Source organism: Pimephales promelas, chromosome 11, assembly GCF_988280905.1.
Source record: "Pimephales promelas chromosome 11, fPimPro1.hap1.1, whole genome shotgun sequence".
NCBI classification, from domain to species: domain Eukaryota; kingdom Metazoa; phylum Chordata; class Actinopteri; order Cypriniformes; family Leuciscidae; genus Pimephales; species Pimephales promelas.
Window position 1 is genome coordinate 28,902,030 of NC_142779.1, and position 27,399 is coordinate 28,929,428.

At 42.5% G+C, this 27,399-nt stretch overlaps 1 protein-coding gene across 2 annotated transcripts in view; it reads left to right on the plus strand.

Moving 5' to 3' along the window:
- Positions 1-630: 630 nt before the first annotated feature.
- The window catches only part of csmd1b (CUB and Sushi multiple domains 1b), a 756,823-nt gene continuing 730,054 nt past the window's right edge, over positions 631-27,399 (plus strand). For both annotated transcript variants that reach the window (XM_039652188.2, XM_039652197.2), the window contains exon 1: positions 631-929. In XM_039652188.2, coding sequence (XP_039508122.2) covers positions 872-929 — 58 coding nt within the window. In that variant the 5' untranslated portion in view covers positions 631-871. The remainder of the gene's footprint in view (positions 930-27,399) is intronic.

The following is a 27,399-nucleotide window of genomic DNA, read 5'->3' on the forward strand; positions in this document are numbered from 1 at the left end:
CCAGAAGACACTATAGGAAATGTGGCTACACGACATGATGTCGTAATTTGGAAACAATGCTAATCGAATATGACTCCTAAAATAACCAAAATCTTACTGGACTAATTGGAAATTCAAACTGGATGCTCTGATTATTGAGTTATAGCCTACTGGATATTGTGGAACTCTTGTTAAGCTTTGTGTATTGGCGTAATGTCTTGCTACTGGGCAAACAAAATCGAGGAGCTACAGGAGTTTTCAAATATTGAAAGATTATTTTATTTTTTTTATTTACGAACTGGTCTCATTAACCTATTTACTAAATATACGGAATACTGTTTCGTTATATTAGAAATAATATGTTGTATTGAAGAGAATTAAGATTCCGTTATGATCAGACCCAAATTTTGAGCGAAATTCCATTAGAAAAATCCCATACGCATTTAAAAAACTAAAAAACAACTTTTCCAGACATTTCTTCAGAACGTTCCTATTAAATCATATGGCTCACTTAAAAGCGACTTTATGAGGTGATGTTTTATGTGGACCCATAAGGATCTGTGGACTGCCGCACCAGACTGTAGATCTCCATCCATATTCCCCTGTATCACACATGATGGTTGAGTCCAGCGCCTTCCTCTAGATGCGGACTGCCTCATCGCTCCATTCTGTCTCCACGGCGAGGGAGAGCGAGGGAATCACTTTTGGTTCCAACACCACCGTGTCTCGTCTTTGCAGTGGACATTCTCGGTGATATGAGAGCTAATATAGACGAATCCATGTGTCATCGGCGTGAGATGTTCTTGCCAAAGCTGGATCTCTATGCATTACTGTGATAGGTGAAAATAAAACGCAAGACACCGTGGCGCTGCGTGGAATTACAGCGGACACCATGGGCTCATTGAAGCACATCCTGCTGCTTTTCGCAGGTTTTGTTGCCGCAGCTCACGGTAAGTTGAAAGTCTGTTTTATAAGCTGGGTGTCATTGCCATTAGCCTATTCCATTTGAGGAATAGGACTTCTTTTGGGTTTTTCTGCCAAAGTCCTTTCAGACCTTGAATAAATGTGGATTTTGCATATGTCAAAAAAAAAAAAAAGTGTTTGAATAAGTTATGGCACAACATAGGCCTATATATATATATATATATATATATATATATATATATATATATAGCTATATATTACCAATAAATATAGGCTATGGGGTGACGCTTAAATGTTGTCAGCATAGACACCTTCTTAACTTCAATCTGAAAATCTGCTTGAATGAGAGACAAGATTGCTGCAGAGAAATCCCTAGGATATTGCATTTTTATTGATTATAAAATCAATTCTATTTTTTATTATTTGCCACAATGCCCTGTTAGACTTTAGGGCTGAGCAAGGAAGGGAGAACACGCTTCATTATTTTCCCGAGATTTACATCATGTGATGTATTACAAGCAAAACATTTCAATAAATAAAAACAAACACGTAACGCAAGGCTGATTTACCTCACGTGTTGGTATAAACTTTTTTGGATCACAGACAGCTGTGTTGTGTAAATAAAGGCCTTATAGCCGTCTGTTCTTCCAACGGTTTCCATTGAGGTTCTACGCATTATTTTATGTCGTCAGTGGATTGACTTTGCAGGCTGTTAAAATCGAATTTACATATTTACAAAGTCCATTCTGTGAAAGAGCTACGATTTGATATTCAGAAGGAAGAATTTGTACATAAAACATTCGACTATGAAATTGACAGGAGCCTGATGTTTATCTTTTTTTTTTTTTAATTACCGACCGGTTACACATTTCAATGGATATACGTCTTACTGTGTTGTAGCTAGTAGTGTAGTTTCAAAAGTGTTGTTAATGTTGATGGTGCGTGTTTGAAAGGAATCTTTTAGCTCAACAAATCGTTCTTTTTAACTTCCATTCATGTAGGCCTGTTTCATTTTGTTTCGAACAATCAACAGTATTTTACAATTTTATACATTGTACTTTAACAAGTTACAGTATTGAAAAATAATACTAAATATAATAATAGTGTAAACAATATTATACTCTATTTCTACAGTGATATGTATATGAAGGCACCCAGGGTAGATTATGTTGTGTTTTTTTATACTTGTTGGTTTTATCTGTGCTGCTGCAACTAATTTTTGGTTCACTATTAGCAGTTTGTGTTGTTGGTTTCTTTTGTAATATAAATGAGACAGATGACATATTTTGTTCATACTCAGGGTACGAGTATAAACATATTTTTATATATTCTAAAGTTACTGGAATTTAGTTTTGCCCCATTGTGGATGTTACTGTGTAACATTAAGATGTTCCATGAGTCTGAATTATTAACTTCATTTTGAGCAACAAATAAGTTTTTAATAGTAGGCTATAATATGAAATTCATGTATGACTCCCCCCATGATGTCTCTGTTGATAAGTTTTACTGTAATTGTTTCAGTCGTTTTAATAAATCTGTTAAAGTATTCAACGACTTGCTCATAACACAACACACAAGACACTTTCTTGTCGCCACCTACTGGCGTAACAGTGTAATAATGTACGGAAAACGTCACTGAACAGTGAACGATTCTAAAGAAATAGTTTAGTCAACAGCTTTATAAGAGCCACTGAGATGAATCAAAATTGATTCTGATTTCTGATTTTCAAGAAGAAATACTTAAAGGGTTAGTTCACCCAAAAATGAAAATTAAGTCATTAATTACTCACCCCCATGCTGTACCATCCCCGTAAGACCTTCGTTCGTCTTCGGAACACAAATGAAGATATTTTTGATTAAATTTGAGAGCTGTATAACTACCACATAGGCTCCTGAGGGACTGCCTCTTGACGGCCCAGAAAGTCAATGAAGAAAATGTTTAAATATCCCAAGTGACTACCGTGGCTCAACTATATGTTTATCAAGCGATGCGAATACTTTTTGTGCGAAAAAACAAACAAAAATAACGAGTTTATTCGACTATTTCTTCTCTTCCTTGTAGGCCAGAAACGAGACTTCCTTAGATTTCCACGACGCATGCGCGAGAATTGCGATCTGAAGTAGTGTAAGCTGGTGTAAGCAGATCGCAATTCTCGCGCATGCGTTGTGGAAATCTTCCGGCGTCTTACGGGGTTGGTACAACATGGGGGTGAGTAATTAATGACTTAATTTTCATTTTTGGGTGAACTAACCCTTTAAGTCCTTATTTTTATAACCTAAACGTGTGGGCCATAAATAGTTGAGACCCCAAAATTGGCCGGATTCTCCCAGTTGGCCTACAGCATTACTCAGGCGCAAAGACGCATACCGTCCGACACTAGGTGGCTCTATAATGATGCAGTTTGCATTTTTGATTATAACTTAGGGTTTCTAAGACCTAGAAACAAAATTTCATTTCCGTGCATGTTTAACTTTTTCCAAATTTCTGAATTCTGAATTTAAATACTAAATTTACATTCAGAATAAAAAAACAAAAAGAAATCAAAAATGAACAAACAACGTTTTTGAATTCCTCCTAGGCTGTTAGTCCGAGCTTCACCAAAATAGACACACAGCAGTTAGGGATGGTGCTAACAAAAAGTTTCTTGTGTGCATCCTATTGCTTCTTAATAACTATGATCTTATTATTAAAATTTGTTGTAATTTAGAACCAATTCTAATTGAGTCCTAAAATAACCATATAAACTTACTGGATTAATTGGAAATTCGACCTGGATGCTCATTTGATTCTTAAATTATAGCCTACTGGATATTGTGGAACATAAAGGCCTAACTCTTGCCAAGGTTTTTGTATTGGAATAATGTCTTGCTACTTGTTACTGTTTCGAACTCCTCTTAGATCGTTGGTCCAATCTTTACCAAAATAGGCACACAGCAGCTAGGGATGGTGCTAGCAATTGTCAAAGCATTGGAATGTTGGTAACATTTTTACAATGTCAAGCTTAATGGCTATTATATTATTATTATTAATATTAATGATATTAATAAGGAATCTTTTAAGCATACTCTTTTTTAATCCGGTGATGCAAAGCTAATTTTTCAGCATCATTACTCTAGTCTTCATTGAACGAATGAGGCATATAGCGCTTTCATATGTACTCCCATACACCCAAAGTGCTTTACAATCATATAAGGGGATCTCTCCTCAACCACTTCTAGTTCATAAACGCCAGAGGAGAACTGTCCCCCGACTGAGCCTTGTTCTCTCAAGTCATCCCACTGTCTCTTCTTTTTCTTTTTTTCCGCCCCCGACTCTTTCGAGGCCATGTCTGATGTCGATCAGGTGTCTGCCAAATTTGACACTGATTGAGGAACAGACCACTGCGAGGTGGGGAAGGGGGGGCACCAGAGGGAGAGTGGCACAGGAGATTCACCTTTTTCTCCACTAATTTGGTCTAGGCCTATATTACTTTTGTATTGCTTTTGTATATTAACATGCTTTATACATATTGTATTTGTTATTTATACTAGTAGCCTATTGTGATGATTTTTCACCACCCAGATTTTTTGGTGCCCCCCCAAGCACTTGGTGCCCTACGCGCAGTGCGTGATGTGCGTGTGCGGAGCGCCGGCCCTGCCTGTCGGCGAACCAAAATCGTGGCTAAAATCATGCAGTCTGAACTCAGCATTAGTCTACGTCCACATTAATCCGGATACATTTGAAAACAGCGTTTTTGTTTAAAAATGCTCTCCGTCCACACTACCGTTTTAAGATGCTTGCCAACGTATCAGGATGAGAACTCAACGAGATGTAACTAAATAATAATAAATAAAAGTTAACGCGCAATTCTTCTAACATTTTATTTAGAAAAATATCTCACCATCACTGATGGTCAGATGGTGGTCGCACAGGTCGCATTCAGTCACCATATGTTTGGTCTAAAACGCAATTGCTCTCCTGTATTGCAGGACAGCAGATGTGAGTAGGTATATTATCTGTCATCTTTGCAGTACTGTGCTATGAAGAATGTGCAAAGTAACATATTTTAGCAACAGTGTAAAAGTGAATAGCACATAACAGGGACTATATTTTTTTTGTCCGTTCAAGTGCAAAAAAGAACTCTTTTGTTCTGTGCGCGTTTCTGGTGTTTGTTCCACTTCACAGATAGCGTGCCAGTACAGATTAGGGTTATGCGGTATACCAGTACTGGGGATATATCGGTATATATTTTATTTCAAATGTTACAATATCATGATTTTGTTAATTTCGATCCTTATGCAGTTCACCGCTAGGTGGCAGTGTGCAACCCAAACTTACACGGCTTGTGTGTGCGTTGTTGTCACATCCACTCAGCCGGTTGCATTCAGTCTAGCTGTAGGAACGCAGAAATTCAAATTGAATCAGAAATTTTCACATACGTATATGATCGGAACTCAACGCAGCTCCCATAAATCTCTACATTAAGAATGACTTCCGATCTCTCGCTTGATGTTTGTCGGAGATAGTGTAAAAGCAGCTTTATAGTGCAGCTTTATAGCTTTATAGTATTTGGTCATTTTGAGAGATGGAGGGGAGATGCAGTCCTGCTGAAATTATTTATCACAAGAACGGTTCTAATTACTGTTTTGATGTGATAATCTGTGTTGATAAATTTATATACGCTTTATTAAAGTGAAACTTGCAAGAAAGAATAAAATTATGCGCAAAGTTCAGACCAGTATGGTACCGATTTAATATCTATATACTACGGTATTAGATTGTGGTACTATACCGAAGCCAAAATTGTTATCGAGCCATCCCTTGTACAGATTTGAGTAATTTTTTCCTTATCACGCTTCAATGGTTATTAGCACTTGCATGAATGATAGCGTGATCATGTACGGTAGTGCAGCCAATTAGCCATAACAAAAAAATGGATGCTGCATTAATTGCTTATTTTTTAAGCTCTAAACTGAAAAAATTGTATCGTCTGTCCTAACACATTAATTTTGACAGCCCTAATATAGGCTATATGTGTGTGTTTGTGTGCATAATCGCAGATTATAAATTAACAAAATGTATAAACAACCTTGCACAAAGCATGTAAATGAATATTACAGGAAATGCAGTCTTGAAGCCTGCTTACCTCCATTACCTCACTGCTAATGTACTTGTGTGAATGAACACCTTTGCTCCAACTGTCTCCTCTCTCTGTCTGTGAACTACAATTCAAAGGATACTTTCTGTATTCCCATTATTTTCAACATTTTAGAGGACATGCTTTTTCAGAAGAATTAGTGATGCTGCAGGCACTTCCACTGCTTCTCAAGCCTGTGAAAGAATCATTATTTTTGTCACAGCTGTGCCATCAAAGTTAATGACAATGACTGCTGCTATTCCTTGTTCAAAGGCATCAGGGGAGTTTTCAGGGACAGACATTAATTAATCTAGTTTTATCAGCCATGATGTGCAAAATAGCAGAAAGCAAGACAGTTTATTTGTTGTTAAAAAATGCATCAGTTTTTTGGAGTAACATATTTGATTTTTTTTTTTTCAATGTTTTTTTTTTTTTTAATTTCAACAGAATGTTAAGCTTGATCTTTGCTTGACAATTTGAGTCATATTTGAATAATGGCAAGCACTGAACAATTATCTTTATTGCTGTGTATGGTCTTACAAAAAGATAATACTCATAACCTGGAAATCTTTAGACTCCAATGAAATTTTATAGAGAGTATACTGCACCTTCCTTAGAGCCCTACTACACCACTGATTTTAAATAATGTGACCACTTGGTTATTGTTGCAGCTCAGCAGACATTTTTTTTTTTTTGGGAACACGTGGTAGAACGATAACTCATTATTACTAAACTTACTAAAAGTGTTAATTAATATATACATATATATATATTGATTCATGTTAGATGGAAAGCCTATTGGAGTGATGTTGGATGATATTAAACTTTAAATTGCCAATAAGCTTTATAAAATGTTAATTGTGACTGGCTCTGTGTGACTGGCACTCAATTTGCCTAGGTTTAAGTGATATAATATGGGACATATTCATGCTAAATTTCCTAGATTATGCAACTTTAATAGACCATACAAAAAGTCTAGAATATGCAACTTTAATAGACCATACAAAGATTACATGTGTTTTTAATGGATTTAGTGCATATTAAACTTGTAGCATGTTTTGTCGGATCTGGTAGCTTCGAGCAGAGACTTCTCATCCAGTATCTGCCTGTAGAAGTCCTGGCAACTCACTGTAGCTAACCTTCACCAGTTCACTTTTGATGAGGTTCACAGTGGCTCAGCTCTTTTGCTCTGTCCACACATTTCGTCATCAGCAATAGGCAGCTGTCAGTAGCCTAAAAGAGGCCTAGAAATAGGGTTTTGTTCCAACAAGTGGGGCACTACCTACTTTTTTTTAAAATTTAACATCAGAAATAAATAGATTCCTTAGGAAAAAGTTCTCCGCACACAACCTTGCTGTTTCTGAGAAAAATGATGCTAAAGGTGCCCATTTTGAAATAAAGCGAAACCATAGGGAATTTTGCATTTTTGAACCCGTTTATCATAAACCCAAAAAATGAAAAAATTACCACTTGAGTTAACCAGTAAACTACAAAATAAACCAGTTTGAAATGTGTAATATACCTGAAGTTGCCATCTAGGCACAGTAAACATAAGATTATCAAGAAAACTTCTATCATTAACATCCCAATTACGTCTCATTATGTTGTTCCAATTCAAGGGTAATGTTTGAGGTAAAATCTGAATAACAAATACAATTCAGCCAAAATATATATAAAAAGTAAAATACTTCAAAATAACACATTTAATGATGAATTGTCAATTCGCATACACGGACAGTAACTGCACTGCATGTACACTGTAAAAAAATATTACATGGTATCTACTTAAAAAATTATGGTAACAATATTACACATATTATATTTGAGTAGATTTTAAGTTGGTTTTTATTGTGTCTGTGAGATCTACATGAATAAATTAAGTAAAATAACTAAATTATTTAGTCTATGGCACATGATGAATTTAATATTATTAGTGGAATGTGCTTGTTTTAACATCATCTCACAAATAAATCAAGAAGAATTTGCTCATTTGTATTAATGAAATTTGCTTAATTATAACATTTACTGCCTTTTTCAGACAGTAAATGTTAAAATAATGAATACATAATGCACTTTTTGTTATCAAACATGCTTTTATTCTGTATTTATTTCACAAATAAAACAAATCGTAGGGAACGGAGACTTTACGTCGGAATGACGGAGAATGGGGGTTTCGCATAGAAAGCCAATCCTCTTCGAGTATTTAAAAACGAGCCAATGGCATGAAAATGCCTTGGGGCTGCGGAATTTGCATAGCGTATCTCCGCCCCACCTCGTGGGTATAAAAGGAGGAAGTGAAAGCAACCGCAGTATGTCTTCGCTGAGGAGCCGAGACTGAACTCAGGCGTCTACCCAGCGGTACAGCAGAAGTGGCAAGGAGACGTAACGTCTCCGTTCCCTACTCAGGGAACGAGGGTTACATCCGTAACCGAGACCCTTTCGTAGTCACTCCGAGTTACGTCGGAATGACGGAGAATGGGGGTCCGTGCCATCACGCCATCTTCACAGCTGTCTTCCAGTGCCCTGCGAAAGTCTGGACTCCCAATAACTTAGCTTTTAACCAGGAGTTACCTACTTTAACACAGGAATACCAAGGTACACTGGGAAACATATCCCGGGAGGAATATGCCAAAGTATGCCTACCGTAGGGAGGACTTAAGAATACACATATGGTCCTTTTAAGGAACTTCATATGGGAAACACTGGAGCACCAACCTAAGGGTGGCTAGAAACTTAACTCCAGGAGTGGCAGATGGCTTGCCAAGGGAAGACACATGCTCAGAGAGGCTTACTGTGGAGAATACACATGTGACAGTTACCAGAGGGAACCGTGCACACGGAGGCACCTAGCCGGCATCCACAGCAAGTGCAGTGGTGCCAGGATCAGAAGTGCTGGAGGACTCAGGGCTTCAACGGAAGACTCAACTGAGGAATATCGCACTTATCCAGAGCAAGCGAAGACACCAGAGCGGGTCCAGTACTGGCGGGAGCGAGTACGCGAGAGGACACAGGCTCTACTCGCAAATTATAGAATCTTGCGAAGGTGTTTGGTGTCGAGAGCGTGTGTGCCTGCAGCTCTGTATATGTCTGTTAGCGAGGCGCCATGCGCTAAAGCCCAAGAGGAAGCCACACTCCGAGTGGAGTGGGCCGTCACACCAAGGGGGCACGGTCGACCTTGCTGTTGGTAAGCCAAAGCAATGGCGTCCACTATCCAGTGAGACAGCCGTTGCTTTGAGAGAGCCCTTCCCTTCTGGCTCCCCCCATAACAGACAAAGAGCTGGTCTGAGGTCCTGAAACACCGCGTTCTTTCAACGTAGGCGCGGAGCGCATGTACCGGACAGAGCAGTGCCTAGGCTGGGTCTGCCTCCTCCAGGGGCAGCGCTTGCAGGTTCACCACCTGGTCCCGGAAGGGAGTGGTAGGAACCTTGGGCACATATCCAGGCCGGGGTTTCAAGATCACGTGAGAGTAAGCCGGCCCGAATTCCAGGCACGCTTCGTCAACGGAGAATGCATGCAGGTCCCCTACCCTCTTGATGGAGGCCAATGCAACCAGGAGTGCTGTCTTCATGGACAGAAACTTTTAAGGCTCAAAGGGAGGCCTCTGCAGAGCACTTAAAACTACTGAGAGGTCCCAAGAGGGCACGAGGGGAGGGCGAGGCGGATTCAATCTCCTCGCTCCCCTCAGGAACCTGATGACCAGGTCGTGCTTTCCCACAGACTTACCTTCCACTGCATCATGAGACACGGCAATGGCCGCGACGTAAACCTTAAGGGTGGAGGGCGACAGCCTACGCTCCAACCCTTCTTGCAGGAAGGAAAGCACGACACCGATCGGACATCTCCGGGGGTCTTCCCACGGGAAGAGCACCAGTTGACGAAGAGGTTCCACTTCAACGCGTAGAGGTGTCTCGTGGACGACGCTCTAGCGGAAGTGATGGTTGCCGCCACCGCAGGTGGCAGCGAACTCAAACCTGCCTCGTCCCGTCCAGGAACCACACGTGTAGCTTCCAGTGCTCGGGACCAGGGTGCCACAGGGTGCCTCGTCTCTGAGAGAGTAGGTCTTGCCTCAGAGGAATAGGCCAAGGAGGTGCTGTCGCGAGGAGCATCAGTTCGGAGAACCACGTCTTGGTGGGCCAATAAGGGGCTACCAACAAGACCTGCTCCTTGTCCTCCTTGATCTTGCACAACACCCGTGCAAGAAGGCTCACTGGGGGAAACGTATACTTGCGTGGGCCCCACGGCCAGCTGTGCGCCAGTGCGTCTGTGCCGAGCGTGCCCTCGGACAGGGAATACAACTGGGCGCAGTGGGATGAGTTCCGAGAGGCGAACAGGTCTATCTGTGCCTCCCTGAACTGGTCCCAAATCAGCTGTGACCTGTGACAGCTTGTCGGCTGCCAGGTTCCGGTCTCCTGGAATGTAAACGGCACAAAGGGACCTCAGGTGCTTCTGACTCCATAACAGTAGGTGGCGTGCGAGCTGCAACATCCGACGTGAGCGTAGACCACCCTGGTGGTTGATGTACGCTACTGTAGCGGTATTGTCCAAACGGACAAGTACGTGTTGACCCCTGAGCAGTGCTCGAAAGCGGTGCAGGGCCAGGCGTACTGCCAGCAGCTCTGGGCAATTGATGTGAATGAGGCGCTGGGGTCCTGTCCAGGAACCCACGGCTGCATGCCCATTGCACATGGCTCCCCAACCCGTGGTAGAGGCATCCATGGAGACAACGACATGCCTGGAACCTCGCAACGAGGGACCCCGGCCCGTAAAAAGCTGAGGTTCAACCATGGGAAGAAGGTCTGACGGCAGTTCAGAGTCACTGGGACTCTGAGCGAGCCGCGATGCCATGCCCACCTCGGGACTCGATCGCGAAGCCACAGCTGAAGCGGTCTCATATGAAGCAATCCGAGCGGCGTCGCCGCAGCTGCGGATGCCATGCCCCAGGAGCCTCTGAAGAGTTTCAGATGGACCGCGCTCTTGCCCTTAACTGTCGAAGACAAGTCAGCACTGAGTGTGCGCGCTCGCTCGTGAGCTGCGAGGACATGGCAACCGAGTCTATCTCCATTCCGAGAAAAGAGACCCTCTGCACGGGGCAAAGTTAGCTCTTCTCCCGATTGACCCGAAGGCCCAGACGGCCTAGGTGCTGTAGCACAAGTTTTCTGTGTTTGCATACCTGCTTTCGAGAGTGTGCTAGGATAAGCCAATCATCGAGGTAGTCCAGGATGCGAACCCCGTGTTCGCGAAGGGGAACAAGGGCTGCCTCGACAATCTTTGTAAAGACGCGAGGAGACAGAGCTAAGCCGAATGGGAGAACCGTGTACTGATATGCCTCTCCCTCGAACGCAACCGAAGAAACGGTCTGTGTTGAGGTAAGATGGAGTCTCCATAGGAGACATGAAAGTACACGTCCTTCAGGTCCATCGCTGCAAACCAATCCTGAGGCCAGACGCACTCGAAAATGCGTTTGGCCATGAGCATTTTGACCGGCAGAGCACGGCTCAAAACGCGAAGATCTAGGATCGGTCGTAACCCACCGGTCTTCTTGGGGACAATGAAGTAAGGCTGTAAACCCAGACCTCATCTCGGCTGGAGGGACAGTCTCAATTGCACCCTTCACCAGCAGGGCGGCAATCTCCGCTCTCATGATCAGGGCATAGCCACCGACCACCATAAGCGAACTCTCCTGAACGGGGAGTCTCATCGTTCGGGCGACCCAACGGGACAGGCTGAGGAGCTCTAACCAAGCTCCCAGAACCAATCCAGTGGGATACCCGAGCCACAGACGTCCCCCCGGAGGGGCAGCGGGGCGGAGAGACCAGCAGACGCGGAGGTGCTACCCCCCCGCGGGTGCACAGTCGAGCTCCGTGCCCTGACAGAGGAGACCAGGGAAGGACCAGCGTTCCACTGGGGTCTGCTCTGCCGGGGGCTAGGCGATAGAGGTGGATGGGAGCGGCGTGGTCCAGGGATGACACACACTCCCATCCGCACCCTCAGAGACAGAGGAGAATGAGAGTGGCGAGGCACGGGGCCATTGCGCACTTTCACCTTGCTCTGTGTGCTCGGAGATGGAATGCAGCTCTTGAGAAAAGGTTCTCCCCCAGCCCTCCACCGGGGGAAGGAGTGGGCTTGCGACCACTCCCTGAAGAACTGCAAGCCATACCCGAGCTGCCCGTAACGGGAGCGACCACCTCCACGGCACGGCCCGGTGCTGCTGAGACCGGACGGTAGGGGGCGGAAGTCACAGGAGGGCGCATTCGGCGGCAAGCAGACTGAAGCATCCTGAGCCGGCGGCTCGTAGCAGCAGAACCGCAGAGTCAGATAAGCCACAGTCCACTTCTGGGCGGCCGAGAACGTTGGGCAGTGTTCTCGACCGTGCCGCCGAAGAGGCTAGCCTGGGATATGGGAAAGTTGAGGAACTGGTTCACTCAGCCTCACGCACATCAACCAGGTTAAGCCAAAAATGTCTGACCACACGTGTGGACATCACCTGACTCAGGGGGCATGCGGTCACCTTCGTCGCTCGTAGAGCAAGAACAGTGACGGCAGGCAGCTCAAGGATGAGCCCTGAATCAGCCCTACCCTTGTGCATGTCATTGAGCACCCATGAGAAAGACAATAACATACAGTGAGGTGGCAGACTGCCCCACAGCTCTATAGGTCCCCGCCACCGGAGTTGACAAGAACCTACAGGCATTGGAGGGGTGCCTAGGGCTGCCACATCGGGTGGAGGCACTGTGGGGACACATAAGTGTTGCCACAGCACACTCCACAGGGGGGAACCCCAGTGCACCCTAGACTGCGGCCTCCACGAGGGCAGAGAAGGTGGAAGAGGCCGCTGAGTGATTGTGATAAGTCAAAGGAGACTACCACGATCTCATGGCCTCTTCATGCACATCCGGGAAGAAAGGATCTGGGTTTGCCACCCCAAAAACCAATCATCAGCCTTAAGTGCTCGGAATATGGCAGAATTTTCCACACAAACCTGATACTCGTGGCAGCCCGGGAAGCATAGCTGTGAGCCCTGAATCAAACTCGCTATGCTAGCACATCCGAGGACAGCAGCACAGACGAGCCATCTTCAGAGGACTCCAGCTCACCTTGTGATGCGGCAATAAACATGATTTCATCAGCTGGGGGACCGAATGAGAACGCGGGCCCACGGACGGCCCCGCCCACTCACTCTGGACCACGTGGGTTGCAACGTGCAAGACGGGGTGTGGACCGAGGAATTTCGTTGGTTTAGTTCCAGACCTGACGTCTTTTTGGTCACCCTGGCCAGCAGCCAAAGCATTATCTCACGTGGAGAAAATGGTGCGGGTTGTGGATGAGGGGACTCTCACTCTAGTGAGCTCATTGAGTCTCAACCGTAATACATTGCGATGATCACGTTCCCACTGAGAGAATGCGACACACCCACGAGCGCTGTCTGAGGGTGATCAAAGCCCAAACACGTCAAACAGCGCTCGCGCCCATCAGCTGATTCTATCAGAATACCCCACTCAGGAATACACGGGCAGATCGTCTTCAAAAAGACGCGTCTTTAAAAAGACGTGCCGCATGCACACTCTTTCAGTGAGAGGGGAAACTCCGCGGATGTTGAAGCGACCAGGGAGAGACACACACACTGGCAGACCACTGCTCAGATCGCAGGCAATGTGAAACTCGCTGGGTACCGCCGTCACACCAACACCAGAGAGTTCGCTCGTCTCGAAGAGGTGAGTCACCGTAGTAAACTCAGATTGTGTGGCTTATGGAGTGAAGAAGTTCTCTTGGCTCCGAAGTGAAAACATACTGCGGTTGCGTTCACTTCCTCCTTTTATACCCACGAGGTGGGGCGGAGGTACGCCATGCAAATTCCGCAGCCCCAAGGTATTTTCATGCCATTGGCTCGTTTTTAAATACTGGAAGAGGATTGGCTTTCTATGCGAAACCCCCATTCTCCGTCATTCCGACGTAACTCGGAGTGACTAGGAAAGGGAATGTAACTTACTTGCAGTATGGGATCAATAACCTAGCTAGCTCAGTGGCGTCCGACGTTTTGAGCCATTCCTTTGCACATTGCTTGATTTGTTCCATCGAACTTCAGTAAAGGGCTACGGATCTTTTTCGAGATAAAAAATACACTTTACGGGTGTTAATCGAGCTTGATCGCCGTTATCAGATGAATATGCGCTGCTTACATCCTCCTCAATGTTTACATGTGCGTAGAAATATAAGCTTGATTTTGGCTGTGACCAGAGGCGTAGCAAGCTTTTGAAAAGTGTGGGGGATGGATGTGTCACCGGGGTGACAAAAAAAAAAGGCAGGCGGAACCTATTATCATGGCCGGGTTTCTGAGGGGAGGGATTTCCGGTGTGGGACCCGGAAGACTCTAGTTCCGGAAAACTCCGAGCGGAGACGGAGAATTATTAGTTAATTCAAAACAGGTGCGGGACAAGACTATCGCGATCGCGATTGGGACACGTTGTCAGTTGGGAAGGATAAAAGGATATCTCATCTTCAACACAGGGGAGGGGAGAGCAGAGGAGGACTGACAGCAGGAAGAGGAGGAGAGGATGGACAACACAGGATGAAAGGATGAAAGGAGGAAAGGAGGAAAGGAGGAAAGGAGGAAAGGAGAGGAAGGAGAGGAAGGAGAAGGAGAAGAGGAGAAGAAGAGGAGAACCGTGGTGGATAAGAGATAAGTGCTGTTGATGTTTGGACTGTGATACGAGAAATCTGTTTGGAGGATGTGATGAGACTTCATGAGGTGTAAATCTGTCTTTTTGGAGGAAGTTTGAATGTCCCACGCTTTATTGAAAGAAGTCCAAGAGATTGTAGTGCTGTGCAGTGGACCAGATCCCCTGTCTACGCCCTAGTTTGTGAGTGACAAGACTTTGCAATGTTGTTCATTAAATCACGTGTGCCGATTTGTGTGAATTACAGTTAAACACGAGTGGAAGTGTAATGCAGTGACATCGGGGAAACGGTTCTGGCTGTGGATATATCGCCCGCATCTCGTTGGATGGAGGAAGTCATCTAGTGGTGAAATTCTTCTTTTCTCCTCTTTAATCTCTACGTAGGATTGTGAAGTCCAGTCTGCTGTTGAATTACCAGCTTGACTCTCTGCCTGCATGAGTCAGCTTCGTTGTTGAATCCTCACTCCTCCCCGTCTATCTGCACTCTGTGAGTAGCGCCAGTTATGCTGTTGAACCCTCATCTTTATCTCTCTGTCTGCCTGAGCCCTGTGAAGAGAGCCAGCTTCGCTGTTGAATCCTTACTCCTCCATGTTCATCTGGACTCTGTGAGTAGCGCCAGTTATGCTGTTGAACCCTCATCTTTATGTCTCTGTCTGCCTGAGCCCTGTGAAGAGAGCCAGCTTCGCTGTTGAATCCTTACTCCTCCATGTTCAGTTGGATCCTGTGAGTAGAACCAGTTACACTGTTGAATTCTCACCTGTATTCTCTGTCTGCCTGAGCCCCGTGAAGAGAGCCAGCTTCGCTGTTGAATCCTTACTTCTCCCTGTTCTGCTGGATCCTGAGACTAGAACCAGTTATACTGTTGAATCCTCACCTGTCTTCTGTCGTCCTGGGTCCCGAGAAGAGGGCCAGCTTTGCTGTGGAACCTGAGAGAACCAGTTATGCTGTTGAATCCTCACCTGTCTTCTGTCGACCTGGGTCCCAAGAAGAGGGCCAGCTTTGTTGGAATCTGAGAGAACCAGTTATGCTGTTGAATCCTCACCTGTCTTCTGTCGGTCTGGGTCCTGAGAAGAGGGCCAGCTTTGCTGTGGATTCCGTACTCTTCTCCGTCCATTGGAATCCTGTGAAAAGAGAAACTGTTCTGCTGTGAATTCGAGAGAACCAGTCCAGCTGTGAACCCTCACCTGCTCTGCCTACCTGAGTTTTGAGAAGAGCCAGCTATACGGCTGAAACTTCACCTTCCTTCAGCTGGCTGGAGGCCTTTTTAATTTAATTTATTCAATAAAGATTCTGCATTTTCTCTAACTGACTTGGCCTCTGTGTCCTCTGTGGTGTTGGCTCCTCGCGGTGGCGCGTGTGTCGGGGGGGTTGGGGCGGCCGGTCATCCGGCCTCTCCGACTCCCCGGTGACAGATGTGTCATTTAAATTTGGGCATGTTACCCCTGTCCCTCTAGGGGGGTTCGGGGGCATGCTCCTCCGCAAGAAAATTTGGTACATTTTAATGTTTAATTGAATCAATCTGGAGCACATTGAGAGCTCAAAATTAAGAGCTTCAACTGGATTCGACCCAGGCCTGTGCACATTGAACAACGAAAAAGCATTGACTTGTTGCTTACCTAAAGAGGGCTCAAACATCTTTATAGTTATGATATAGAGTCTGTCATTATATTCTATATTACGTTATCAAAATTACAATACTTTTGTCCTAATTTCTTCACTTGTAAGAAATAAACCCTTGAGCTTTTATTTAGGAGAAAACACAGAACACCATGCTGATCGTGTGAGCAAAGAGCGTGTTTTTTTTTTTTTTTTTTCAAATCACGCAGCATTACAAACAGAATGCCTAACGCAAGTCTTGTACTGTTTATCCAAAAATACGAAATATAATAATGAAAACACTGGACATGTCAATAAAACATAAACATAACATCTTCCCAAACACATATCAAGCTTATTTAAAAACCTCGAAAGCATAAACACTCATTCAAAGTACCTGGAAAAGGGAGATGTAAACAACCATAAGTTCCCGCCTCCTCAGCACGAGCTGACCGATACATCTAACACATCAAGAGAGGCGGGACTTAAGGCAGAACAGCCAATCATCAGCCGGACACACTCAAAGCCGGTGTCATGTTTGAGAGGAGACAGCCGCAGCGAGCGCACACACACACACACACTGAGCGACAGAGAAACGGAGGAGCGACTGTAGGAAGGCGTTTGTGTAAAACTGCGGAAAAACGGCAGAAAAAGTGCGGGTGTTGAACACTCTCACCGAGAAAAGTGTGGGTGTTAAAACACCCACATCCCCCACGGTTGCGACGCCCCTGGCTGTGACCTACTTTTACTTACATTTTCGACGCTGATTGGTTGAAAATCTAGCTCAACAGTTTTTTATGTCTTAATACGCAGTCAATATAGTGTGCCAATAAATTACACTTTCTCATTAACTGCAGGATAATGCGTGGAGAACTTTTTGTTTGGATAGGCCTACCTTTTATTAACGTTAAACATATTGAGCAAATGAAAATGTAGTGCCCCGTTTGTCAGAACGAACCTAAACGATACAGCTCACGTACAGCGGCCTACAATAAAACACCCTCTCCGAACGCAAAAAAAAAAAAAAAAAAGGAATGGCAAAAAAACGAACTGGCCTTGAATTTCTTTGTCACCGATTATGTAGTTCGGTAGAATGAAATGTTACCGATCACACACCTGGTCAAACACAGTTAGAGGCTCAGGCTCAGGGGTGATGTCCGACTCCTCTCATCTGGGTTCAGGCTCTTGCATCATGGCAGGCCCCTGGTCTACAGAGGGCTTAAGCAGAATCTCCATCATGGCTCTCACTGGTAGTTGAAGGCTAGTGTCTGGCTGTGTTTTCGGAGTGGGGCTGGTGACGAGCCTTTGTGCGCTCATTCAAACTGGCCAGATAAAGCACACAGGGAACAGTCTGGATAGTGCATGAGGCTCATCAGATCGGAATCCACAGGTGTGTGTACAAGGGCGTAACTTTGGGTCTACCATTGGGGGGGTTAAACTCGCGCCATATTTATTAATTAATTTATTTATTGAATAATTTTCTTTTGTAAATGGTAACATGCTAATTTGCCGTTCCTGTATTAGAAATACATTGTGATATACTTTTATTCCCCACTTCTGAGGTAGGAAAGGGTTCCGAGCCCCACCTGTCCCCAATCAACCCAACAAAATGTTAAGAAACTAGGCTTTAACTTTAACTGTTAAAATGTATTTTATTAACATCACATTGTAAAAACTTAGCATCCAATAACAGCATTAAAACCAAAAACAAACAGAGAAAAAGAAAGTGCAATTATATTATCACTTTGCATGAAATACGACTCAAAAGTAGATGGAAAAATTGTGTTTGCATTTATATAGCCTCTAATAACATAAAATTCAGAAACTGAGAAAATACAAGTGTGTAACTTTAGTTGACTAACTAACGTTAGTTGTGCTATGATTCATTTTGTCACTTTGCACTCCATGCAAAAAGAACAAAAAATAAAAAATAAAATCATAATAATAATATCAAATTGAGCTGAAGGTGGCAAATTCCTAATAATGTACATAAGATACCTAAAATACGTTGCGCATAGCCTACAGCAAAGGTGTTTCAACAACAACAAAACACATCCACTTGCACATATTTGACAAACGGAATATCAGATCCTAATATGGCTAGCAAATTGTGAAATTCTGAATAAGAAAATTTAAATAAAAGCAGATCATCAGTCATTCAGCTGTTGTGGCTGCGGTGTGACAAGCAATGAAGGACGCGTCTCCATGGGAACCATAAAATGATACTACGATCAATAACGGTCGCCTTGAAAAACTTTTAAACTTACGTGTGAAAAGGTTAAGTAAAGGCTTACATTTAAATGTGTCTTTGTTTTGTTTTGAGTGTATGGTCAATAAATAAAGGAATTAAAAAGCGCCACAGTTTGAGAAACAGCTAAATGGGGTACCTCCGTTTGGTCAGGATTTTTCCTTTTTTTGGAGCTGACCAACAATTAAACAAATTGTTGTCTGGATGCCTTTCAATGTCCTTTCCATATTTCTATCCGTTAGAATGCACCGTCAGCTATTTCCTCAAACCATTCATCCCAGCGACTGCGCAACATAGTAAACAAACTTGGTAGAGAAAGCGGGTTGGGTAATACCAAGTCGGTGCGGGGGGTACATTACAGATTATTTAAAATGTGATACTATCTTTCTTGCTGGCAAATGTATTTAATATTAATTCAGAATATTTCATGTTTATTCTAATCTGAATGATGTGATGATATTGGGGGGGTTATATAGCTGGGTCTGATTTTTGAGGGGTCATAACCCCCCTAACCCCCCCCCCCCCCCCCCCCCCCCGCAAATTACGGCCATGTGTGTGTAGGTATTGGGCCATCACATGTATGTACCGAATTTCGTACACGTACGTGAAATGTAGCGAGCGGCGCACTCCGTTGAACCTTTATAGGTGGCGCTATCGAGCCATTTTACCCCGTCCAATTCTGAAACGCATATCAGGGGCCCTATCTTGCACCCGGCGCAAATGACTTTGTACACTAACGCATGTATAATTCCTATTTTGCACCCACACAAAGCGAGCTTTTCCCTCCACAGACGCACATCACTAAACTAGCAAATGAACTTGCGCTCCCTGGATGGGTCGGCGCAAAAAGGAGGCGTGTTTCAGCGCAAACATTCCCTAGTGCTATTTTGCAGTTCCAGAAAACAATAGGGGATTATCACGCTGATACGTAGTACTTCCAGATTCTGTGATCTTTGTGCACTGCCACTTCCGTTGAATCACAGATCTCGCTGGCAAACTGATGAAGGACTACACTAAGTTTATTTGTACAGCATCCCTGGTAAATTAGTCTGATTCACTAAAGTGCCAGCTGCAAACAAACGTGCTACCTTGTTTTATTTTAAAGTTTTAATCCATTTCTTCCTTATACTAAATTCAGTCGGGAATCCATGAAAACTTAAGTAGGGTTGGCGTTGTTGGTTAGATTTACAAAGTGGAACAGAGTAGTGATTCGTCTCAGGCAAATAGCATTCGTCTCAGGTGTAACCCCTCACACCCGGGTCCTACTCGCCCCGCTCCGAGCGGGCCTCGAACCCGGGTCTCCGGCGTGAGAGTCGGGCGCTCTAACAAGGAGGCTAAAGACTGCAGCCTCTAGCGTCTGTCGCTAGAGCGCCTATTGAGATCGGGGAGTGAGGTTTACTCGCACAGCAACTACTAGCTGGCCTCCGTTACACTCACCCCCCTAAACCTCACTCTCATCCGGGTCACAGCACCAATGTAACCCCTCACACCCGGGTCCTACTCGCCCCGCTCCGAGCGGGCCTCGAACCCGGGTCTCCGGCGTGAGAGTCGGGCGCTCTAACAAGGAGGCTAAAGACTGCAGCCTCTAGCGTCTGTCGCTAGAGCGCCTATTGAGATCGGGGAGTGAGGTTTACTCGCACAGCAACTACTAGCTGGCCTCCGTTACACAGGCATTGTTGAACTGCGTCGGAAGTGGACACGCAAAAAGTTGACAAATCCCGCTCATGAAACCCGGAAGTGTGATAATCCCTTATTCTGCCAGTCTAAGCTAGTCTAAAGTCAGTGGCATGTTGCGGTTGTTCATAATGTTATTTTAAGCTTGCATGCTTGGCCATAATGTAGCGGGTGCACAATATGCATACACTTTGATTCTCTCATCTACACAGATGCTGCAGTTTTTTTTTGTTGCAAATCATACATTATAACAAGGAAAAATATTAACACATGAGGGAAATCATTGTTAATGATGACAGTCATCACGCCTAAATCTAGCTTACACATTTATCCACATTTTTCAGGCTAATTGTAATAATGATGGACCAGACCTGTTTGCCCAATAGTGGCAAGACACATATGTAAATAAGGACATTTGACCAATTTAGTTTGTCTGTCAAGAATCAGGAAAAAAAAAATCTTCCATCCTCAGACAACGTCACTTCTCTGTCTTTCTCTGCCCTGACAAGAACGTTGGTCTCCTCGGGTGTGTACGCTCCTTGTGCGCGGCTGGTAAATCCACCATGATAATAATAATCCACCATGTAACATGCGCACCTGCTCTTAAAGAGCATGTTGGATGACGCACTGATTGGTTTATTTCACATTGCGCCCAAACCACACCTATGAATAATGAAGCTATTACCAACCCCTTTTAAACTTGCGTCGGGCGCAAGAGTCATTTATCCCGCCGGTAAAATAGCAATAGCACCCAAAAACCCACCCTCAAAGTAACTTGATACTTGTGTTTCAGATCATTAAAATAGGGCCCCGATGTAAATTTTTGCCAGTTCTGACAAGTGTGCAAAATTTTGTGAGTTTTCGTGCATTTTTAGGCTCTCAAAAATGCAATTCATTTCGTATAATAATAATAAACAGAGCAATTCCAAGACGGTCCTGAAACCATCGGTGTTCGGGCCCTAAAAATATACTTTTAACATTTGAAGTACATTACAAGTGCACATTCGATACAATTAAGAACACTTGCTTTTCAAAAGAGAATAACTTGCTCTGTATAATATGACTCTATATAAAATGACTTTTTAGCTGACATAACATTTCCATGTTGATATGTTTGTAATATAAGTTGGCATTGAATGCTATTGGACAGAAGGATTGTGTCTGAAAAGAGACACACTGGTCCTCAAATGTCAGTGAAATTAATTTAATTTACATACATTTAAACTTTTTTGATCATCCAGAACAAGAATAGTGACAACCAAATGAGTTGTCAAACTACAAGAAGTGATGAAACTGTCCAGCCTCATGCAGGCCTCACATGCATATGTGACATTCAAGGTTGTAAGACAACAGTGATTGAGCAGGGGTTGATGAAAGCTTAATTTTTAAAGGTACAATATGTAGGATTTTTCGCCACCAGGTGATAACGCAAGGTAATGATAACGCAATTTGATAACGCAAAGCATTATTGGATTATGGATTTTGTTGTCAAGCTGATGAATCTTTTATGGATAAGTGAATACTTTGATTTTTTCACATGACGGTGGTATGAAGCAGGGAATGATTGCTAATGAGAGACGCATACCTGCGCCACACGCAACGCGAGTCCTGCGGATATTAAAGAATAAGGACATTTCATTCTACCAAACAAGCAAGTGCTGAATTAATACTCACACAGGTCAGTTTATTAGAAAAATTAAACTTGAGGTGACGCAGCGCTGTTTTACTTGCTCTAACAGTTACACTATCACACTAAACGGCATTTAAGTATGTTGAATGTTGTTAGTTTGTTTGTTGGCTATATGAGACTAGCAGTAAGCTAGATCAACATTAGAATAACATATAGATCATATTCTAACATTTCATCATGTTGAACTAAATAATATTGATTAGTTTCTTTTATGTACATTTGCTCACCTGTCTAATAAAGTAAATACAACAGTCGCATCTCTGTCAAGTCGATGTTAGTCGCGGACGTGGAGCTCTCCGCATCTCGAAAGATTTTGATCTTCGTTTTAGTCCTCTTTTTTTCTCAATGTCTGCTTGCCATGGTTCATAATGTTTGAACAAAAACAACAACAGCATGAGCGTCTTGCTAAGCATAACCCAGTTGTCCACGTCTGTTGCCATGCAGTACAAGCGAAACCGAGGGTAACGCGGATATGACGCCATTGACTGGCCACTGCTCACACGTCCCGTTTCCTTGGTTAAAATCAAAATTTTCTCATGATTTTCAAATAGTTGAAAATATTAGGGATATTGTAAGTAATCAACTAAACTAAATATATAACATTGGCTTTGTGGTTTTTGGATATTTTACTGCATAAATCCTACATATTGTACCTTATTGACTAAAACACCCTAATTAAACTGAAATGTCACTTTTGATTGATTCATATATATATACAGTATATATATATATATATATATATATATATATATATATATATATATATATATATATATGCACTGGCTAGTACATGTCATTTTCTTTGATATTTATTAATGACTTGCTTTACTGTGAACAACAGTACAACTTTGCTTTTAGCCATAAAGTCCTTCCACCAATACAATTTGCAACTCCCTTCACTTCAGTAAGTAAAGTGAAACAGTTTGGGACTTAGAGTGGGACTTTATTTTTTTGGATTTTGAAAAAGTAGGCATTACATAATAGAATGAAAGCAGGAGGTTTGAGTTGAAGGGGAGACCATGAATTAGAGTCAGTTTTGATTTTTATGTTGACTTCAATTCATAGCTTTAGTAAAAAATACAATGGCAAAATGTGGATATATCGCTGATGAATAAAGCACATCTGTGCATAAATGGCGTCTTGAGGAACTATGTTAAATAAAAGGTCTATGTCAAATATTTAAATTCAACAAATGTCACAACACATCTTTAAATTGTGTTGATTACCAGGTACAAAGTCTGAAGCCAAGAAACATTCATAATTCATCGGACAGCTGGCTCAATGTGACAGTGCAATCTTTTATTTCAAGTTTTTTACAGTTCTTCCTTAACTTTCCAATTCTTGTTTGTACAGTTTCTTTCAGTCCCAGTCAGGCTGCCAGTTAAGGTTGTTTTGGTTTCTAGATGTGATGACCCATATAGGTGCAGAGTGCAAGTGCAGATATCTCTCTCTCTCTCTCTCTCTCTCTCTCTCTCTCTCTCTCTCTCTCTCTCTCTCTCTCTCTCTCTCTCTCACACACACACACACACGTATATGTATATATTTATTACTTTTTGATCACATATTTTAATCTGATTTAAAACACATATGTCTGACATTCGTTATTCAAAAACCTTGTAACTCCATTTAAACTTGATTTTGGTAAAATATTAATAATATAATGACTCATGCAAGTATCTAACCATACATAAAGCCACAATATTAACTTTGACACATTTAATTATTTTTTAAAAAGGCATTTTTTTTCATTTTCTATAAAAAGTAGCGGATTTGGACATAAGATTTCCGACTGCAACGACATGTTGTAATTTTTACAATAAAGGAGTAAAGGTTCTGATATGACTTTTGTTTAATTTATCTTTGTTTAATTTTTTTCCCATCACAAAAACAGACATTTTAACAGGGGTGTGTAGACTTTTTATATCCACTTTATTAACCCTTATGTGCTGTTGTGGCTTTTTTCAGCCACTAAGGGGTATTTTTTAGTCTTAATTTGGCCGTAACTTTTTCCTTGTTTCAGCAAATGGAATGATTTTTGGTGACAAATCTTATTTTGACACATATTTTGGGAAAATGCTTTGAAATTTTTCAAAAACTCAACAGTACACTCTGGGCAAATTCACTTTCGTTATGTTCGTGGCTGAAAAAAGCCACTACTTTAAACTGCTGTAAAAATGTATCAGATAAATATTTTTTTTCAAATTTTTTTGCATAAATCTATTAACCGACCTCAGTCCTGATCAAAACTACTAAATGTTTAAAAAAAATTCAGGATTTTAACTCTTTAATTGCCAAATTCATAAATGATGTCACTGATTTGGGAAAAAAAACACACAAAATGACTTATTTTCAATATAAAATATGATTGTGGACTGGATTTTTTTTTACCTTTTATCACAGTCTTGGACATGTCAAAGATTAGAAACAACATTGGTTTTGATGCATTGTTAGTTTTTGTGTAGCATCAGATTTTAACTTTTTCTCCCTCATTTACTGTTCGTGGCTGTTTTTGCCCCATTGACTTCCATTATAACCACATTTTTTGATTGTAAAGCCATGACACCATAAAATCATGCATTTTTGATTGTTGATGGTTTTCCCTGTTGGGAAAAGGTAAAATTTGTAATTTTTACTGTTGATAACCAGGTGGAACCATTTAACCCTTTAGACAGGCCTGTGCAAAAAAAAGCTTAGTTTCTGGCTTTTACATGGAGTTATATGGAGTATAATAGCATATTACAGTGTGTGTGTGTGTGTGTGTGTGTGTGCGGGAGTGTGTGAGAGAGTGTGAGAACTCACCTTGATGCGTCTGAGAAAATAAAAATATACACTTCAGCTCTCAAATCTACATGGAGTAAACAAAAACAAAGTAAGTGTATTTATGCATCTGCTGCCTTTTGATGGTGAGAAATGCAGACTAAACAAAAACAAAGCAAGTGGATATAAACGCTTGTCATTTGATGGTGAGAAGAGCAGCAAGCAACATGAGAAAGGGCTTGACTTGTAGTGAAGTTTTAGAGATGATTATGCAGTCTGACCCCTCCAGCGAGCTGCAGGAGGTATTGTCTTCTCACTCTGACCGCAGACTCAGGATAGTCAGATCCTGGTTTGGATATGGCACCCTCATCATCATCTCAAGCTTCCACTGAAGGCGAGGAGGATTCGGAGGATCCTGGATCTGGGTGGACTGGGAGAATCTTCAGAGGGACATGGTGGTTCTGAAAATCGCACGACCACTGCGATCATCCCACAGGCAACGTGTGGACTCCCCTCTGGATCTGTAGACGCCGGCCAAAATCAGCAGCCCCATATAGGCACAGAGATCTGTGGAGTCCACCCCAGTCCAGTTTCTCATTGTGCGGTGCCCATGGAGGTTGGTCATGCTGACAGTGAGGTCAGTCGTCTCCTCCGTAAAAAACAGATTGAACACAGAATCCATGTTCTGAACCATTGCGATAGCATAGCGTGTCAGCCCTCAACTCACGCCTCTTGCAGGCTGAAGAAAGGGAATGGTCTCCGCATTGGTGGAAAACCATACTTCACCATTTCTCCTAATCCACCCAGATCCAGGATCCACAGAATCCTCCTGCTTTCAGTGGAAGCTAGTGCTCCACTGAAGGCAAGGAGGATTCAGAGGATCCTGGATCTGTGGACTCCACAGATCTCTGTGCCTATATGGGGCTGCTGATTTTGGCCAGCGTCTACAGATCCAGAGGGGAGTCCACACGTTGCCTGTGGGATGATCGCAGTGGACGTGCGATTTTCAGAGCCACCATGTCCCTCTCAAGATTCTCCCAGTAAATCCAGATCCAGGATCATCTGAATCCTTCTCGCCTTCAGTGGAAGCTTGAGATGATGATGAGGGTGCCACATCCAAACCAGGATCTGACTATCCTGAGTCTGCGGTCAGAGTGAGAAGACAATAGCTCCTGCAGCTCGCTGGAGGGGTCAGACTGCATAATCATCTCTAAAACTTCACTACAAGTCAAGCCCTTTCTCATGTTGCTTGCTGCTCTTCTCACCATCAAATGACAAGCATTTATATCCACTTGCTTTGTTTTTGTTTAGTCTGCATTTCTCACCATCAAAAGGCAGCAGATGCATAAATACACTTACTTTGTTTTTGTTTACTCCATGTAGTTTTGAGAGCTGAAGTGTATATTTATATTTTCTCAGACGCATCAAGGTGAGTTCTCACACTCTCTCACACACTCACGCACACACACACACACACACACACACACACACACACACACACACACACACACACACACTGTAATATGCTATTATACTCCATATAACTCCATGTAAAAGCCAGAAACTAAGCTTTTTTTGCACAGGCCTGTCTAAAGGGTTAAATGGTTCCACCTGGTTATCAACAGTAAAAATTACAAATTTTACCTCTTCCCAACAGGGAAAACCATCAACAATCAAAAATGCATGATTTTATGGTGTCATGGCTTAACAATCAAAAAATATGGTTATAATGGAAGTCAATGGGGCAAAAACAGCCACGAACAGTAAATGAGGGAGAAAAAGTTAAAATCTGATGCTACACAAAAACTAACAATGCATCAAAACCAATGTTGTTTCTAATCTTTGACATGTCCAAGACTGTGATAAAAGGTAACAAAAAAAATCCAGTCCACAATCATATTTTATATTGAAAATAAGTCATTTTGTGTTTTTTTTCCCCCAAATCAGTGACATCATTTATGAATTTGGCAATTAAAGAGTTAAAATCCTGAATTTTTTTTTTAAATTTAGTAGTTTTGGTCAGGACTGAGGTCGGTTAATAGATTTATGCAAAAAAATTTGAAAAAAATATTTATCTGATACATTTTTACAGCAGTTTAAAGTAGTCGTTTTTTTTAGCCACGAACATAACGAAAGGGTAGTGAATTTGAACAATGCACAAGGGTTAATGTCGATGTATGTGAACGGCATGTTGTGATATTGCTCGACATCCATAAGCAACAGTTTTAGACATACAAGTTTATAAATACCTTAATAACAAGAGCATCCTTGCTTTGACTTGTTTGGGACACACACACACCAATCTGTATTTTTGCATTATTTCATATATCTTTATTTTCAGTAAATAGTGTGCAGTCCTCATATCCATGCAGATGTATCATGGTAAACTGCATGTAATGGCAAAATGTCTATGTCTCTTGTGTTTTCCAGGTATAAAGTATTGCTCACTTTGTGAAAGATTCATTTGAATGAGGTAACATGTTAACCTTGTTGTGTTATTGAAATTATACATCAATTGAAAGGCCAGTAGATTTTTGTTGAGGACAGGTGATATAACAACTTTGTGAAGATCAGTGTGTATTCATTCGCTGCAGAAAAGAAGAGATTTGCTATTTCATGTTGATTTAGAGCATTTTGGGCTTTTGATCATTTCTGTTGATTGGATTTTGTTTGATGACAAAGGGGAGAGAGAGGCAGAAATAATGCAATAGCAACTTGCAAGTAGGAGTTGGTAGAAGG